General features: G+C 36.7%; 1 protein-coding gene across 1 annotated transcript in view; it reads right to left on the reverse strand.

The window, feature by feature from the left end:
* DPP6 (dipeptidyl peptidase like 6) overlaps window positions 1–19,092 on the reverse strand; it is a 2,722,860-nt gene that overhangs the window by 358,333 nt on the left and 2,345,435 nt on the right. The window contains exon 16 of the mRNA XM_044066886.1: window positions 14,419–14,537. Within this exon, the coding sequence (XP_043922821.1) occupies window positions 14,419–14,537 (119 nt within the window). The remainder of the gene's footprint in view (window positions 1–14,418; window positions 14,538–19,092) is intronic.

Consider the following 19,092-nt stretch of genomic DNA (forward strand, 5'->3'; position numbering starts at 1 on the left):
GAATTTATAGCATAGTCAGAGGGCAATATTTTTATGGTATCACCCTTCACAGTAGGGAATCCATACTCATTACAATAGGGAAATGCTGAAAGCCCTTTCTAGCATGTTCTTCATGACACAAACAGTATGCCTATTTCTGTGGCATCACAGGTTGATACTTAGCTTACTGATATCTGGCCTGGTATGTGATCAAGTCTGGCATGATATAGATGTTGAATACACACTCACGGTCACCACTTAATTTCCAAATATTAATGCACTGTATTGCATGTCTTCCTCCAAACATTTGTGTATTATTATTGTGTATGTTTTCCTCCAAACATTTGAGTATTACTGTAATTGTTTTCTTCACATTGTACAGCTTTATAGGAGAAAGATACTTACATAAAATGTCTTCCAGTATGGCATGATGCTAGATGATAAAGTGTGACTGGGCCTATATTTGGACACTTACTTGTGCGTTTCCGTTGTTTACATGCTGTTACAACAGTGTTCACTGTAATGACTTGTGAGCATGCCCAGTATAATAATTTAGTAGATGTAGTCCATTTACAAACAGAGATCTTGAACTACTGCAATGTCATGTAAGCTGAATTGTCATTTGTCTCTTGTGTATTTCGAGTGCTACTACATTACTGTTTATGTACATGAATATAAAATGCATTTGTCTAATAAACATGTCAAGGTAGTATACTCCCCATCTATGATTGTCCAAAGACAACAAATGGTAACGTGTTGCTTTCATTCTGCTGTCCATTTTACAGCAGCTGTATGGCTCATGCCTTGTTTATATAAGATGAAGTACAGGGTACAGAACTAAAGTCAGTTATCACACTTACATTCCCTGTATATACACGTCATATCAAATAACTGCAGTTTCTACGAATAACGCCTAATGTAGCAAATGTCCTTGGTAACTGTTATGTCAACTCACCATGTTATGAACATTAATATCACATATACTCCACTTTCTCACAATGTTGCATTGTGGCTTTCTCATATTTTTTATTTATTTTATTTTACATTTATTTTACATTTGTTGACTGGGCTGGTCCAGCTGGATATATTTCCTTTTTCAGTAGAGGCACGGGGAGAAAAGCTCCACATATAAACAACCACCACCACACAAAAAATGTTTATAATAAACAAGAAAGGTATTACAGTTTAAATTCTGGGAAGACTATGTGACACACTATAATAAATACATCATACTCCTACAGGTCATTTTACAGTATGAATATCTAGGGCAGCCCCAAGACATTATTAGAATACATTTAAATCCTTGGATATTCTAGTTTACTCCAGACAGCTACTATTTCCAAAGGGTTAGACAGTAACAGCAGAAAAAGGAAGAGCTATAAAGAAAATGGCAGGAATACTGCCTTCAGGATACATTCATAGCCAAGTAGAAAGGAATGTAATTGATGCTTAAGTAGTAGAGATAACTTGTAGGTGCTACTAATTCAGAGGAGTAGACAGGAAAGAGTGGAGGGAAGTAGGAAGTCAAGAGAATGACAAAGAGAAGTCCAGAGGATCAGTCTGGTAACAGCAAGGGCATAGCCAGTGAGTTTTAAGGTGCTTCTTAAGACTTTGTTTAAAGAGAGGAAGGGATAGAAGTGAGGTAAGGTCAGATGGCAAGAGGTTCCATTGTTTTCCAACGGTATTTGAGAACAGTGAGTCCAATGGTAGCATGGCCATTTTTAGTTATGGACATGGGTGATTAATTGGAAACAGGTTATTATTACTATCAATATGGATGTCTTTCTGTTAAAAAGGTTTCTTTGTGAAATCATCAGATATGGATCATAGGTTCATAGGTTCATAGGCTGGTACTAGGCTATCACCCCTAGGGCCTATACAAGTCTAGCCATAACAATTCCGTGGATATTTCTTCCAACAATATTTACTTCCCTGGACCTGTGTCTAGCAGGGTGACTGATGTAATCCCTGGGTTGAATTTCCTATCTCCCATCCAGTCGTCAAGATTCCTTTTGAAGAGGGCCAAAGAGGTGCTCTGCTTGACATGTATGGGCAGTCTATTCCAGAGTATGGGGAGTCTCTGGGTCAGGAACCTATCCCTCCAGCATCTTTTGTTTATTGTGATGACAACGTTTAGATCCCTGGAGCATGTGGCTCTGCAGTATTGGGATTTTTTTAAGTGGAGCATGTCCAACAGCTCAGGGTTTGACATGGCCCTGTATGTTAAGCAGAGATCACCTCTGAGTAGACGATATGCCACAGAGTATAGCTGGAATTTTTTAGACGGTCAGTATAGGGCATCTGCTTTAGGCTTGTGAGTTTTTTAGTGAGATATTTCTGCGGCCTTTCCAGCTGTTGCAAATGTCTTGTGAGGTACATACCAAACGGGGCGTTGTACTCTATAATGGGTCTAATGAGGGATGAGTGCAATGGGACAATGACCTCCTTTTTTCTGGATGAAAAGCCCTTAGTGATGAGGTGTGCCACATAGAAGGATTTCCTGACTGTTGTGGCAATGTGGTTATCGAAGGTGAGACCACTGTCCACCTGTGTCCCTAAGTCTCTCATCACACTTTTGGTGTTTAGTGTACTGCCACCTATGTGGTAATTCATAGGTACATGTTTTTTCCCAAAGGGGATAACTATACATTTCTTGGCATTAAGTTTGAGCCCATGGCTCTGGCACCAGGCATCTGTTTCTGTAAGGCCCTTTTGTAGAATATATACATCATTTGGGGATTCGGTAATGGCTCACAGTTTGCAGTCATCTGCGAACTTTGTTAGCGTTAGTTAACTGCTGGAACGGGGCTCAGTTTTTAGCTTTTATTGGTTAATTGGTTGATTTGTTTGCTCGTTTCCCTCCTTTCCTAGCTAGTATAGTCCAGATCCCAGGCTTTGCTGGTTTCAGGACTTTATTTTCTGTGTTCAGAGCTATCCATGAACTAAGTACATACAAACACACATACACAAATATATATATGTGTGTGTGTGTGTGTGTGTGTGTGTGTGTGTGTTTATATATATATATATATATATATATATATATATATATATAGATATATATATATATATATATGCAAATGCAGTTTTGTAACTTTAAAAGAAGGGATGTCATACATGGAGTATATGGTGTATACAGTTGTAATGTTTACAGTGACTAGCATGTCATGTTCATAGATTCATAGGTGTGTACTAACTAATGACCACTAGGGCCTTTTTAAATCTAAAGTCAAAAAAGGAGGCCAGCACTAAGAGTGATAACTAGGTTTATTCCAAGTAATAACAAACCAAACCGGTTTCGGCAGCTTTGCCTTCATCAGTGATTACCATCTGAATGAACAGACAATCTATATATACACACAGCACTTTATGTCAATCAAGCATTTAAAGGTACAACAATAACAAAAGCTGAAACAGTCCCTATAACCTAAATATTATATGTTTCATTTGTCTGGTTTTTGGATTATTATATGTTATTTATTCTTTATTATTCCTACTAGAGGTGGTCATTGAGACCAGGGGGAAAAAAGAGCCCCTAGCCTTACTATCCAACTTTTTTTTTTGTCATTCAAAATACTATGCCACCCTAACTTATTCAATTTATCACCCCATATTTTGTCAATAATACAAAAATTAAATATTGCTGATTTATGATCACATACATGTCTATAGAGTGTATTAGTCATTCATTTATTTCTGATGTCACTTAAATGTTCAGACATTCTTATTTTAAACGAGCTAGACATTTGCCCAACATAGAAAGGTGAACAGGAACAAGTCACCAAATAGACCACCCAGTCCGTTCCACAGTTGGCAAAATGCTTAATCTTATAAACCATCTTGGCATTTTTACTAGAGAACTCTTAGATTTTGGCATGTACTTACAAAAGGAGCAGTGTCCACAGGAAAATGATCCAACTAACTTGTCCCCTGTGATCGGTAGTTGTTCCATAGAGTAACTTTCACCCCTGGATTTGTAATGATTAAGATAGTACCCCAGTGTGCGTCCCCTACTATATGAGAACTTATATCTATCAGTGAGGAGCCTAGATAGTTCTTGATTTGCCATAAGAATATTTCAATTTTTATTGACTGCATTTCTGATGGCATGGATATTTCTACCATAGGTAGTAACAAATCTAATTCTATCCCCTGAGGTATGAGTTTTTTCATGATATAGCAGTAACTCTGACCTATCCTGTCCAGTGGCCCAGTTACTAGCTGAGAGAATGTGTCCTGGATTATAGCACCTAGCTTTAAATTTATATATCAAATCATTCTTGTGATGTTCATAGTCAAACTGGGAGGAGCATATCCTTTTGACACGAAGGAATTGGGACTTGGGAATATTCCTTATAATATGATCAGGGTGTAAACTGGTGGCCTGTAAAAGACTGCTGTATTCTGGATACCTGCGGAAGACCTGGGTCGTCAGGGTATCATCCTCATTTCTACAAATTTTAACATCAAGAAAATTAATTTCTTGGTGATGCATATTAAGAGTAAATTCAATGCCTCACTTGTTTTCATTGAGGTATTGAACGAATTCTAAAAGATATCCTGTATCTGCCTGCCAAACCAACCAACAGTCATCCAGGCAACACCGCCAGATGTCCATCTCACCCTGAAAAATGTTATGTGAATTATCCTATATAAGGAATTCCTCCAAGTATCCCATAAAGAGGTCCGCATAAATGGGGGCAAAGGATACCCCCATAGCAGTACCTCAAACCCGCCAATAAAATTCCTTTTGAAAATAAAAAATGTTTTTCATAAGGACATGCTCTGTCATACAGATTAACAGTGTGTTAAAGCCTGGTGGATAAATATTTGCTTTATTAAGCCAATATTCCAGAGCCTCAAGTCCAGCCCAATGTGGAATGTTAGTATATAAAGCCGTGACATCCAGTGTACACATTATCCAATTTAATTCTAGTTGTGTGTCACTTAAGATCCTGAGGAATTCTGTGGTATCTTTAATCCTAGATCTGACCATAGTCAAAAGGGGCTATAAATATTTAGTAAGGAATCCTGATAAGGGTTCCGTAAGCTAGCCCGTGCCAGATACTATTGGTCTTCCAGGTGGTTTCTGCAAGTTCTTCTGAATCTTAGATAACAAATAAAATATTTGTTTCTGAGGATCTTCAACTGTAAGATTGTTTAAGACTGAAGTACTAATGAGACCTTCCTCAACAGCCAACTCCAAAATGGAATCAATTTCCTTTTTAAAGTGGCTGGTAGGATCTAGAAGCATTGGCATATAATGCATGGCATTCTGAAGTTGTCTATGAGCCTCAGATAGATAACAGTCCATGTCCATGACTACAACTGCTCCTCCTTTGTCAGCAGGAATAATAACTATATTATGGTTATTTCTGAGTTCCCTAAGGGCTTATTGTTCTGCCCCAGACAAGTTGTGACCCAGCATCCGAGATTCATAACCATGAAAATGTAGATCTTTGAGAACTGATTGTTGAAATACTGAGACATATTTGTCCATTCGAGGCTGAAAGGAAGATTTTTTCAAACCAAAATCAGTATATATTTGAGAGTCACTCCGTTGACCAAAATGTAATTTTAAATTCAACAGCCGACAAAATGACAAAATATCTTTCACAACACTATCTTCATGGACATAGAAAACAGGAACATATGTTAATCCTTTGCTAAGTAGTTTAATAGCAGTTTCAGATAATGTTACAGAGGAGATGTTAAGTACATTTGAACATTCTACTATTTGGGAATTATCATTTGTAGCAATGTTTCCAAATTTTCCACATTTGCGATGTTTTCTCCCACCCCTGTGTTTCCTAGATCTAAAGGGTGGTTTACATTTTTCTGTTTTTGTGGGCTGGGGACCCCTGATTGAGCCCATGCTCGGTTTCATTAACAGAGGATTCCTCCCCTGAGGTGCTGCTATAATCAGTTTTAGATTTCTTTAAAATAGATTTGTGTCTCTTCCTCCTGGGTTTAGCCATCCTATAATACCCATCAGAAAAGGTAACATTTTTCTTAGTGCCAAAGGGTTTACCTTGTTCATAGTCCATCAAGTCCCTTTGGAACTTATCTAGCTTTTTGCTCCTTATATTTTTCTCCATCACTAATAAATCTTTGGATAGTTTATGAAGACATTCTTGATATGATGTCTGCCCCTCGTATACCCTGATTTCCTCACAGATGTGTTGGGTTTCTGTGACGTTGGTCTGAACTGACCGCTCATAGAAGGAGGACAGTATTTTAACAAATGACATGGTTGCATCTTGCTGTGCTTGTGCCCATTCTTCATATAACCTGTCATCCAGATTGCTAATATATGGTTGCGACCGGATACTTAGACCCCTTGGAGTTATGTTTTTAGCCTGATAGGCCTTAAATAGTTTGAGATACCAAACCGAGCTACGTAGATTGATCATACTTTTAGTCAGTTTTATAAAGAGATTCTTGCACAGATCATTTGGGTCAATAAGATCCCCCATATTGATACTACCATTTTTGTCATGAAGACCAAACACTTGAAGGTCATTTTTGTCTGCAGATACCCCTTGCAGTATGGTAACCAAATCCATAGTGAGTATATCTCAATGTTACTGGAGATCTATCCAAAAGCAGTTTAATAGTTCAAAAGGGAAAAAAACATATATGTATATATATATATATATATATATATATATATATGTATATATATATATATATATATATATATATATATATATATATAGGACCAGGCTAAAAGGTACATCAATATTATAACTCAAACTAGCAAATCTAATTACTAATTTGGTAATTTAGATACTGAAAGGGTGGAAAAATCTATCCCAATTAGTAACTGTTATGTGTCAAGTATGTTTGACTACCAAAGTGTGTAACACAATTTTAAAGGGAATACCACCCAAATAATCATTGCTAAGGTTATATGTTGTTCTCCCTTTATGGAGTATTTGTAAAAACAATTTTCAGAAACATTAAAATAGTATAATGATTGGTACACTGCACAAAAAGGAAAACAATAAGTCAAAATAGTTAGGGACATACAATGCTGTCTAAAAGGGAGAAAGAGTATGTATATAACCCTTAACTGTCCCCAAAACACAAATATGTACAATTTCAAATACTGTCCCCTAAAAAGTATAAACTCCGTACTAGTTGGAGACCATAAACCAATTTGTTTAGAATATTTAAATAAATATCCACATTATCACTTCTATTCAATGAAAATGAATGTCAAAAAGGAACATTATGCATTGAATGCTGTAAAAAGACATAATTTAAATTCAAACTGCAGTGTCTAAAAATTAGACAATTATAAGTAGTATCCAAAATGTCCAGTCTCCTATACAATGCACCAGTATTAAAGCCCACAAATACATGAATAACTCAATCCCAGCAAATGACTGTGACTCGCAGAATAGTATATTGTACAAAAGCAGTTCATCATTAATACCTCTATGAACTGTCCCAAAGGCCCAAATGATCCGTATGCCACAACGACCCTTCAAGTCCTGTAGTTCCAACCAAATATAGCAAGTTGTAACCAAAATCCTACATGTGAAACATCAGAAACAGTTCACCATTAATACCTTTTATAACTGTCCCAAAGTCCAAAATACTTCATACGCGCACAACTACCCTTCAATCCTGTTATTGCAACTGCAATCCAGAAAATATTGCAGGTTTTGATCCAAAAACTTGCATAATAAATCTCCAACTAGTCCAAATGCCACAACGATCCTTCGATCCTATTGTCGCAGAACAGTAGATTATACAAAAAACAGTTCACCGTTAATACCTCTATGAACTGTCCCAAAGGCCCAAATGATCCGTGTGCCTAATTTGGATTTTGGGACAGTTCAAACAGGCACTAATGGTGAACTGTCTATGTATTAGAGGCTTGTAATGTTTCATATGTGAGACTTTGTTTACAACTTATGTTTGGTTGTGACAACAGGATTGAAGGATCGTTGTGGCACATGGATCATTTGGGCCTTTGGGACAGTTCATAGAGGTATTAACGGTGAGCTGTTTTTTGTATAATCTACTGTTCTGTGACAATAGGAACGAAGGATCGTTGTGGCATTTGGACTAGTCGGAGATTTATTATGCAAGTTTTTGGATCAAAACTTGCAATATTTTCTGGATTGCAGCTGCGATAACAGGATCGAAGGGTAGTTGTGTGCATGTGGACTAATTTGGACTTTGGGACAGTTATAACAGGTATTAATGGTGAACTGTTAGTGATGTTTCACATGTAGGATTTTGGTTACAACTTGCTATATTTGGTTGCAACAACAGGATCGAAGGGTCGTTGTGGCATACGGATCATTTGGGCCTTTGGGACAGTTCATAGAGGTTTTAACGGTGAACTGTTTTTGTACAATCTACAATTCTGCGAGTCACGTTCATTTGCTGGGATTGAGTTATTCACATATTTGTGGAGTTTAATAGTGGTGCATTGTATAGGAGACTGGACATTTTGGATACTACTTATAATTGTCTAAATTTTAGACACTGTAGTTTGAATTTAAATTATGTCTATGCCTTTTTACAGCATTCAATGCATAATGTTCCTTTTTGACATTCGTTTTCATTGAATAGAAGTGATAATGTGGATATTTATTTAAGTATTCTAAACGAATTGGTTCATGGTCTCCAACTAGTACGGAGTTTATACTGTTTAGGGGACAGTATTTGAAATTGTACATATTGTGTTTTTGGGACAGTTAAGGGTTTAGATACATAATCTTTCTCCCTTTTAGACAGCATTGTATGTCCCTAACTATATTGACTTATTGTTTTCCTTTTTGTGCGGTGTACCAATCATTATACTATTTTAACGTTTCTGAAAATTGTTTATACAAATACTCCATAAAGGGAGAACAACATATAACCTTAGCAATGATTATTTGGGTGGTATCCCTTTAAAATTGTGTTACACACTTTGGTAGTCAAACATACTTGACACATAACAGTTACTAATCGGGATAGATTTTTCCACCCTTTGAGTATCTAAATTACCAAATTAGTAATTAGATTTGCTAGCTTGAGTTATAATATTGATGTACCTTTTAGCCTGGTCCTATATATATATATATATATATATATATATATATATATATATATATATATATATATATATATATATATATATATATATATATATATGTTTTTTCCCTTTTGAACTATTAAACTGCTTTTGGATAGATCTCCAGTAACATTGAGATATACTCACTATGGATTTGGTTACCATACTGCAAGGCTTATCTGCAGACAAAAATGACCTTCAAGTGTTTGGTCTTCATGACAATAATGGTAGTATCAATATGGGGGATCTTAGGGACCCAAATGATCTATGCAAGAATCTCTTTACAAAACTGACTAAAAGTATGATCAATCTACGTAGCTCGGTTTGGTATCTCAAACTATTTAAGGCCTATCAGGCTAAAAACATAACTCCAAGGGGTCTAAGTATCCGGTCGTAACCATATGTTAGTAATCCGGATGACAGGTTATATGAGGAACGGGCACAAGGACAGCAAGATGCAACCATGTCATTTGTTAAAATACTGTCCTCCTTCTATGAGCGGTCAGTTCAGACCAACATCATAGAAACCCAACATATTTGTCAGGAAATCAGGGCATATGAGGGTCAGACATCATATCAAGAATGTCTTTATAAACTATCCAAAGATTTATTAGTGACGGAGAAAAATTTAAGGAGCAAAAAACTACATAAGTTCCAAAGGGACTTGACGGACTATGAACAAGGTAAACCCTTTGGCACTAAGAAAAATGTTACCTTTTCTGATGGGGGTTATAGGATGGCTAAACCCAGGAGGAAGAGACACAAATCTATTTTAAAGGAATCTAAAACTGATTACAGCAGCACCTCAGGGGAGGAATCCTCTGTTAATGAAACCGAGCATGGGCTCACTGAGGGGTCCCCAGCCCACAAAAAACAGAAAAATGTAGACCACCCTTTAGATCTAGGAAACACAGGGGTGGGAGAAAACATCGCAAATGTGGAAAATTTGGAAACATTGCTACAAATGATAATTCCCAAATAGTAGAATGTTCAAATGTACTTAACATCTCCTCTGTAACATTATCTGAAACTGTTATTAAACTACTTAGCAAGGGATTGACATATGTTCCTGTTTTCTATGTCCATGAAGATAGTGTTGTAAAAGATGTTTTGTCATTTTGTCGGCTGTTGAATTTAAAACTATATTTTGGTCAACAGGGTGACTCTCAAATATCTACTGATTTTCGTTTAAAAAAATCTGCCTTTCAGCCTCCCATAGACAAATACGTCTCAGTATTTCAACAATCAGTTCTCAAAGATCTACATTTTCATGGTTATGAATCTCGGATGCTGGGTCACAACTTGTCTGGGGCAGAACAACAAGCCCTTAGGGAACTCAGAAATAACCATAATATAGTTATTATTCCTGCTGACAAATGAGGAGCAGTTGTAGTCATGGACATGGACTGTTATCTATCTGAGGCTCATAGACAACTTCCGAAAGCCATACATTATATGCCAATGCCTCTAGATCCTAGCAACTGCTTTAAAAAGGAAATTGATTCCTTTTTGGAGCTGGCTGTTGAAGAAGGTATCCTCAGTATGTCAGTCTTAAACCATCTTACAGTTGAAGATCCTCAAAGAAAAATACTTGATTTGTTACCTAAAATTCACAAGAACTTGCAGAAACCACCTGGAAGACCAATAGTATCTGGCATGGGCTCACTTACAGAACCCTTTTCAGGATTCCTTACTAAATATTTACAGCCTCTTTGGTCTATGGTCAGATCTAGGATTAAAAATACCATGGAATTCCTCAGGATCTTAAGTGACACACAACTAGAATCAGATTGGATAATGTGTAGACTGGATGTCACAGCCTTATATACTAACATTCCACATTAGGCTGAGCTTGTAGCTTTGGAATATTGGCTTAATAAAACAAATATTTAACCAACAGGCTTTAACACACTGTTAATCTGTTTGGCAGAGCATGTCCTTACTAAAAACATTTTTTATTTTCAAAAGGAATGTTATTGGCAGGTTCGAGGTACTGCTATGGGGGCATCCTTTGCCTCCATTTATGCGGGCCTCTTTATAAGATACTTGGAGGAATTCCTTATATATGATAATTCACATAACATTTTTCAGGGTGAGATGGACATCTGACGGTGGTATCCAGATGATTGTTGTTTGGTTTGGTGGGCGGATATAGGATATCATTTTGAATTCATTCAATACCTCAATGAAAACAAGTGGGGCATTGAATTTACTCTTAATATGCATCACCAAGAAATTCATTTTCTTGATGTTAAAATTTGCAGAAATGAAGATATACCCTGTCAACCCAGGTCTTCTGGAAGTATCCAGAATACAGCAGTCTTTTACAGGCCACCAGTTTACACCCTGATCATATTATAAGGAATATTCCCAAGTCCCAATTCCTTTGTGTCAAAAGGATATGCTCCTCCCAGGTTGACTATGAACATCACAAGAATGATTTGATACATAGATTTAAAGCTAGGGGCTATAAACCAGGACACATTCTCTGAGCCAGTAACTGGGCCACTGGACTGGATAGGTCAGAGTTATTGCAATATCATGAAAAAACTCATACCTCAGGGGATAGTATTAGATTTGTTTCTACCTATGGTAGAAATATCCATGCCATCAGAAATGCAGTCAATAAAAATTGGAATATTCTTATGGCAAATCAAGGACTATCTAGTCTCCTCACAGATAGATGTAAGTTCTCATATTGTAGGGGACGCACACTGGGATCCTGTCTTAATCATTACAAATCCAGGGGTGAAAGTTACTCTATGGAATAACTACCGATCACAGGGGACAAGTTAGTTGGATCATTTTCCTGTGAAGATTGCTCCTTTTGTAAGTACATGTCAAAATCTAAGGAGTTCTCTAGTAAAAATACCCAAATGGTTTATAAATTAAGCATTTTGCCAACTGTGGAATGGACTTGGTGGTCTATTTGGCCACTTGCTCCTGTTCATCTTTCTATGTTGGGCAAACATCTAGGCCGTTTAGAATAAGAATGTCTGAACATTTAAGTGACATCAGAAATAAACGAATGACTAATGCACTCTATAGACATGTATGAGATCATAAATCAGCAATATTTAATTTTTGTATTATTGACAAAATATGGGGTGATAGATTGAATAAGTTAAGGTGGCATAGTATTTTGAATGACAACAGAAAAAGTTGGATAGTAAGGCTAGGGTCTCTTTTTTACCCTGGTGTCAATGACCACCTCTAGCGTGAATAATAAAGAATAAATAACTTATAATGTTTAGATTACAGGGACTCTTTCAGATTTTGTTATTGCTGTACCTTTAAATGCTTGATTGACATGAAGTGCTGTGTGTATATATAGAGGGTCTGTTAATTCAGATGGTATTCACTGATGAAGGCAAAGCTGCCGAAACCGGTTTGATTTGTCATTACTTGGAATAAACCTAGTTATCACTCTTGGTGCTGGCCTCCTTTTTTGACTTTGTGTTTGCTTTTTGGCCTACACCTGCCTTATGTGCGGGGTTCATTTTGGTTTGGATTACTTTTTAAATCTAGCCATGCATCCCAAATCTCTGACAAGTTCTGGCACCCTTGATTATTGTAAGCAGAGGCTTGGAAGATGAAATATTTACAAGCATAGCCTGAGAGATGAATCGCTTACAGGCTGCCTCTGTCCATTAGAGACATAGGTGCCAAACCAGAAATGCATTTTCTATTCCCCATTCAATTGTTCCAACTTACACTTGAATTAGGTTAGGGAGAAACTCTGCTTCACATGAATGGGAAGCCAGTTCCAGAGAATGGACAGTCTTTGGGATACATACCTGTCTCCCCAGCATTTATTTCACAGGCAAGGTTTAAGTCTTTAGAAGGGGTAATTCTGATGCTGTACATTTTGTGGATATGCAGGAGGTCCATCAAAGTGGGGTCTGACAATGCCTTCTATGCCAGGCATAGATCTCCATTAAACAGCCTGTAGAGGGCAGAATACAGGTATTGGGCTTCGAGGCAGTCTGCAAAGGATATGTTACTTATGCCCTATATTCTTTTAAGGATGAACCTATGCGAACATTCCAATTGTTGGATGTGCCTGGTTATATATATACCAAAGGGGGCACTGTACTCAATGAAAGGTTTGGTGAATGCTGAATACTATAGAACAATGACCCCATTGACTTAGATGTCATACCTTTGTGTATAAGTTGCAAAACAAAATAATTTCCTCACTACTGTAAGCACTTGATGGTCAAAGACTAAATTATTGTCTATGCATGTTCCCAAGTCCTTGACTACTGGGTTGACTCTTACATGTGTGCTGCTGACACAAGTTATTTGTCCATGTCAGCCCTTCCTTGACAACATTAGTGTCTGTAACTGCTCCTAATTTGCAATCCTCTGAGACAGGCCTTTTACATCCACTGTTCTAACTTCCTGGGTCCTGTCTGTGAGCTAGCTGGCTATCCACTGGGTGACGTAAAGGTTTATACCTAACCTGCAGAGTTTATCAAGAATGCCAGACTGAGGTATACCAAATACCTTATATACATACATACATACATATATATTCCAATGTGTGTAACAACTGGAAGTATTTGCCTGTCTGACTGACACTACACACACATGCACTGTCCAGTTGTGAAACCTTAGCCTTGCCTGCATGATCTTCCACTCCTACAGTAATAGAGTTTGGATTTGTTCTGTGCATTGGCATGTAAACGATATCTTTACTTTGTAACACTGGTTTGGTTTCATCCAAATTTTGGTTCAGTCACAAGACATTTTGGGAAGCTACAAAGAATAAATCACTCTTAAACAAGTCTGACAGTCATGCAGGTGAAGCAATGCTATATATTTCACAAGTTATTTTATTTCTTATTCCCATTAACTAGAAACCAAAGTATATGTAATATAATCAGGAAGATGTGTGAAATGCCGCTGTAAGCAAAATAAACATAAACATAAGAAATATATAAATACTGTAAGAATGTAAATTGTGCCATTTTAAGTTAGTACTCCAAATTACTTTCTAAAGTGGCCTCAAAAGGTTATACTAAGAAAAGCATTACAGGGTATTTTTTCTGTGTTTGGTAGCTGAACACACTGCACAGGGTATAGTTTGGTGATGCCAAACTTCCCCTTTACAGTTTTCTATCGGAAATTACTGCGAGTGCAATTTCTAAGTGTGAGCCGGCAGTAATTGTAATTTGAGAATGTATGGATGTAAAATGCACATAACATGCTCTTTCTTGTTCACTATCATCTCAAAGTACTGCATTTGAAAAATAAGTTCAAAATGATCTTGCCCGTAAACATCATTAATGGAGAACCACTACGCAAATTAAAAAAAAGAAAAAAAAAAACAGAAGAAATATAGACATGCGACTTACCTTTGCAGGACAATAAGAAAAAATCCATATTAAGGCTGAATGACGCACTGACATAATTGCAGTTAGCGACCAAATCACAGGATAGACACTGTCTGTTAAAGTTCTCACTTGTCTCTGCACTAAAGAAAAAAAATGTTTGCATTATAAATGTGTAATGACAATAAATCTACATTTCAACTCGTACAGAATTTCTGTTGTACTGAGTAGCATGATTTAGAGGTAGTCAGGTGTAGGAATGTTTCATCAAAACCTGAAAGATGTCTCTTGCCATCCTATAAATTCTTACAGTTTGAGTGTAAAACATGCAGTAGTTGAAGGTTCTGTAACCCCTCTGATTTTTCTGAAAATGAATTTAAAAATCTTTTGATTCTGGTGAAATGATCACCGATAGTGGTAGAAACTTGTACCTGTATGGCTGGCAAACATAAATGTTTCAAATCACATTATGTGATTGTGGTGGTTTGTCATTATTTTTTTAAGTAACCTAGAGTTTTTTACTATTCAGAAAAGTGAAATTGAAGGATTTGTTGTATAACACAATGTGCTTCTGGAATGAAAACTTAGCAGATGGAGTCTGTTATAGGATTGCATTAGTTGACAATATTCAAAAACTCCAGTAAAAACAATTATCCTAACAGAAGTAGTAAAGATCTGATCAATTTTACACACAAAAGAATACCTGCTACCACTGGATTAATGCCTGAAACACCCAGAAACAAAAATGGTATCCAAAAGGCCAAAAGGTGTGAGGCAAAACAACGGCACTATATACTACAGATACGTCTGAAGAAGCAGTGGGTTACACTGTGAAAGTGCTTACGTTTTTACTGTGTTTTTGTTTCATTAAATGGACTGTTTGAAATAGCTATATCGTGCCGTTGTTTTGTCTCGCACCTTTTTGGCTTTTGGATCTAATCAATTTGACCTTAATGATCAAATATTGTTATGAGGTAGCCTTTGTTCTTCAAATTTTAATACCTATATATATATATATATATATATATATATATATATATATATATATATATATATATATATATATATGTATATGTATATATATGTATATATATATATATGTGTGTATATATGTATATATATATAGATATATATATATATATATATATATATATATATATATATATATATATATATATATAGATATATTACCATTACATTCATTAGCAATGAGAAGTCTGTCTCAGAAAAGGTCTGATGCCTGCATGACTAGAAGAGCTGTAAAATATCCCTACCAAGCTTCATCTTTCTTCCCATAGATGTCACCATATTCCATATCCATGGAGATGGGGACCGGCACAATCTTCACTTCTTTCTTATCAAATAACAGTTTAGATGTCCACTGTGCAGCATGAATAAAATTTACTTGGTATCTACTTACCCCAGAGCTGTCTCAGGTTCTCAGCAGGAGATAAGTGTTACTGGAGATGCATTTATCTTTTTTTGGTACTAACTGATCTTTGTTTATATTTAACTTTCAGTATATTTTAATTGGGATATTCCTACCCCTGAAAAAGTTAATAAGTAACATTGTGGAAAACAGATTCCACAAAGAAATTTACACACAGTGATGCTTTGTCTATGGCCTCAGCACAATTTTGGTACCTGTTCTGTTTGTCAGATTTTCACTAAAAAGACCCTGTGTATTAGAGAAAAAGGATCTTTGGGCTTTCCTGAAGAAGCTGAATATGAAGTTCTTGTCCTGTAGGCTCAATGAACTTGATTTATGACAGCTATCTACTGCCAGCGGCCTTCCTTCCAAATCAATATCCATGAAGAAGTACACACAGTGAGAGAAGGAGGAGGAATGAGGGAATGGATGTCAGTTATTTGCAGTTAAGCATCCTTTGATCAGATTGGCCAGGGGAGACATTTATCCCATCCCAATCCATGGTTCTACTGAGGCCTCTCATGTTTGTTCTTCAGGTTCCACTGTGCCATCCATACTGAGTTTATGCTCACAGGCTGAATTCTTAAACTCTTCCATCAACTACAACACTGGTTCTTAGGCAACAGATACTGATTTGGAACTAAAAGTTACTATTATAGGAAAATGGATTCATCAGATGCTCATGTAAAAGGGACTTTGAGACATAAGAGCAGATAATCAGGGTATCCTGCCATCAGTACTACCTCTGCCAATGAATAATAGTACTAAAAAGATATCTATGCCACAGTAGCACTGAATATGTAATGCACCTTCTCCGTTGCCCCCTGGTTTCCCAAGGTGCAGATACTGCCAGTCTCTCCTCCATTCCATAGGGTTATTCTCTGTCAACTGGCAATGGATTGCCAAGGATTTATTTAAAATTCTCCAGTCCAGTCACAACTCCCTGGACCAGACCAGACCATTTTGCACTTTCTGAAGCACCTTAAAGAGGATTTAGCCCACTCTTGTTAAAAAGTCATTTCTCCTCAGATTCAGCAGATAAGGAGGAACTGACCTCCATGTCTCAGCTCTATTATCCTTTGGGGTATGACCATAGGCGCCAGAACCATACAGTGAGGGGGAGGAGCCCCCCCACTTTTACAGCTGCAAAACCATGGCATGGTCCAGTACGTCTATGCGTGTGTGTGTTCCTGCTGCCCATGTAATTTTAAAATAAAGGGCAGTACAGCTTTCATGGAGAGTTTACATATGCCGTCTGATTGCCCAGGTGTTGTTGGGGGGGGGGTATGTTTTGTGTTGACATACACTGCTCTGAGTCCACAAACAGTGTTTTATTCAATCTGTGATAAGCACTTTCATTTCTAATAGTTAGCACTTACCACAGGTTGAATAAAACACTGTTTGTGGACTCGAAGCAGTGTTTGATTTATTATTATTACATTACATGAATTAGCATGTGGTGCCAACTGTTTCAAGTCCAGATGTATTAGGATACCTTATACAAGTGGAAAAAGGAATTAAGTGCATGACTTGTGAAATTTTAAGGAATATTTATTTAGTATATTACTGATCTTAGTACTACTATCTATAGTCACGGAAGCAAGACAGATATTCTATATATTTACAAACTAATCAGTATAGTGATATAATATATGGCTTTTTCCCCTGACCCCACCTGCACCCCCTTTTTAAATATGCATTAGTGATGTCCCATCTCTGCTTACAGAATAATCCATAAGGCTTGGGGGGCATTCCATACTGGAGCCGTTATTGTCTGTTGGTTTTTAGTAAGAAAACTTTCTAAGAATGTTTAGTAAATATCCTTCATATTTGATATTCTTAAACTGGATAGGCACTTCCAGATATGCAGTTCTAGAAAGAAGAAGAAGAAAAAAAGAAAATACAGAAACCGCTGACATTTTGGAGAAGACTGTGCACAAGTGAAATAAGAATTGAATTCCCACCCTCAGTATCAGTGTACCACTCTAGTAAACTCTGGGAACATCGATCATGTTGTTTATGAATCTTAGTCATAGACTCAGTCAAATCGAAGTGGCCAGCTGGCCATGCACCTGTCAGGGGATAAGCACGACAGTGTGTGTTTTTGTATGTCATGTTATATAATATTGTAATACCTGGCATAGTTAAGAGCATCTCTGTTAGAAGCCAGTACATAACAATATTCAAAGGTATGATGTAGTACCAAAGATTAAAAGTTTCAAAAGGCTTTCAGCTGAGAAAGTAACATTTTCAAAAGATTGATAACCCTTAACTATTTAAATGTTTGATTTTATGACAATGTTTTGATTAGTATTATTTAGGTTCCATTTTGACCAAACAAATCTGTAACCAACTCATAGGTTAGTACTAAGCTAACTTCCCTTGAAAGCCATTTTAAGCCTAGCCAATTATCCCTTGTGAGACTCAAACTCTCCACTTTGTGATTGTAAGGCAAACACCTTAACCATTAGGCTACCCTCCCAACTCCAACAGATTGTTTTTAGTGAAAGCAAACCTTAGATTGGATCATTCTGATTGTGAGACCAACGTGGTTATTTGACAGTGTACATTATAAAGCTTCTGAACCACAGATTCAATGGTTATTCCGTTAATGGTCTAGCCGAGAGCTGGGATAATTCCATCCAAAATAGGTTAGCTGGCAGCCCTCGTTTGTGAATCTATTACAGAGATTAATAGATTACTTCTTTTTTTTTCAGCAAATTCTCAGCGGGAAAATTTAACCATATGGTAAGGGGGATTAGAATTTCATCACATTAGTGCAAAATGTGATGAAAAGAGCCCAGCACCTGGGACCAGCTCTGGTAGACACAATTAAAAGGATTTTAATAAACCCAGAGGATCCCCCATCTTTTAGCAGTCATTTACTTTGCTGCATGCAATTTGTTTGTTTCCAGTTGATGAAAATGGTTTATAAAAAAACGCAAACAAATATGCGCTTATCTATGGAAAAGTTGCTCCTCGGCTGTCTTTCTGACAAGGAAGTCAATGTATCTTTATATAAACATGTAATCTTATGATTATGAAGTTCATCTTGCAGGTGTAAGTTTTAAAATATTAAAAAATTATAATCAAAATGAAAACTTTTCTTTGCTAGATGCAGGACGGCACATATGCACATTCTATTGGCCTTGTGTTTCTTCTTAATAGCTTCAAAGATTTTTGGTGTAATTACCCAAATTTAACAACCAAGTAACTTAATAATGTATTAAGGGAAGTTTTTTGCCTTGTGGCAAATGACAGTGGGCAAG

The sequence above is a fragment of the Protopterus annectens genome, chromosome 3.part1 (assembly GCF_019279795.1).
Source record: "Protopterus annectens isolate FY-2018-M chromosome 3.part1, PAN1.0, whole genome shotgun sequence".
NCBI classification, from domain to species: Eukaryota; Metazoa; Chordata; order Ceratodontiformes; family Protopteridae; genus Protopterus; species Protopterus annectens.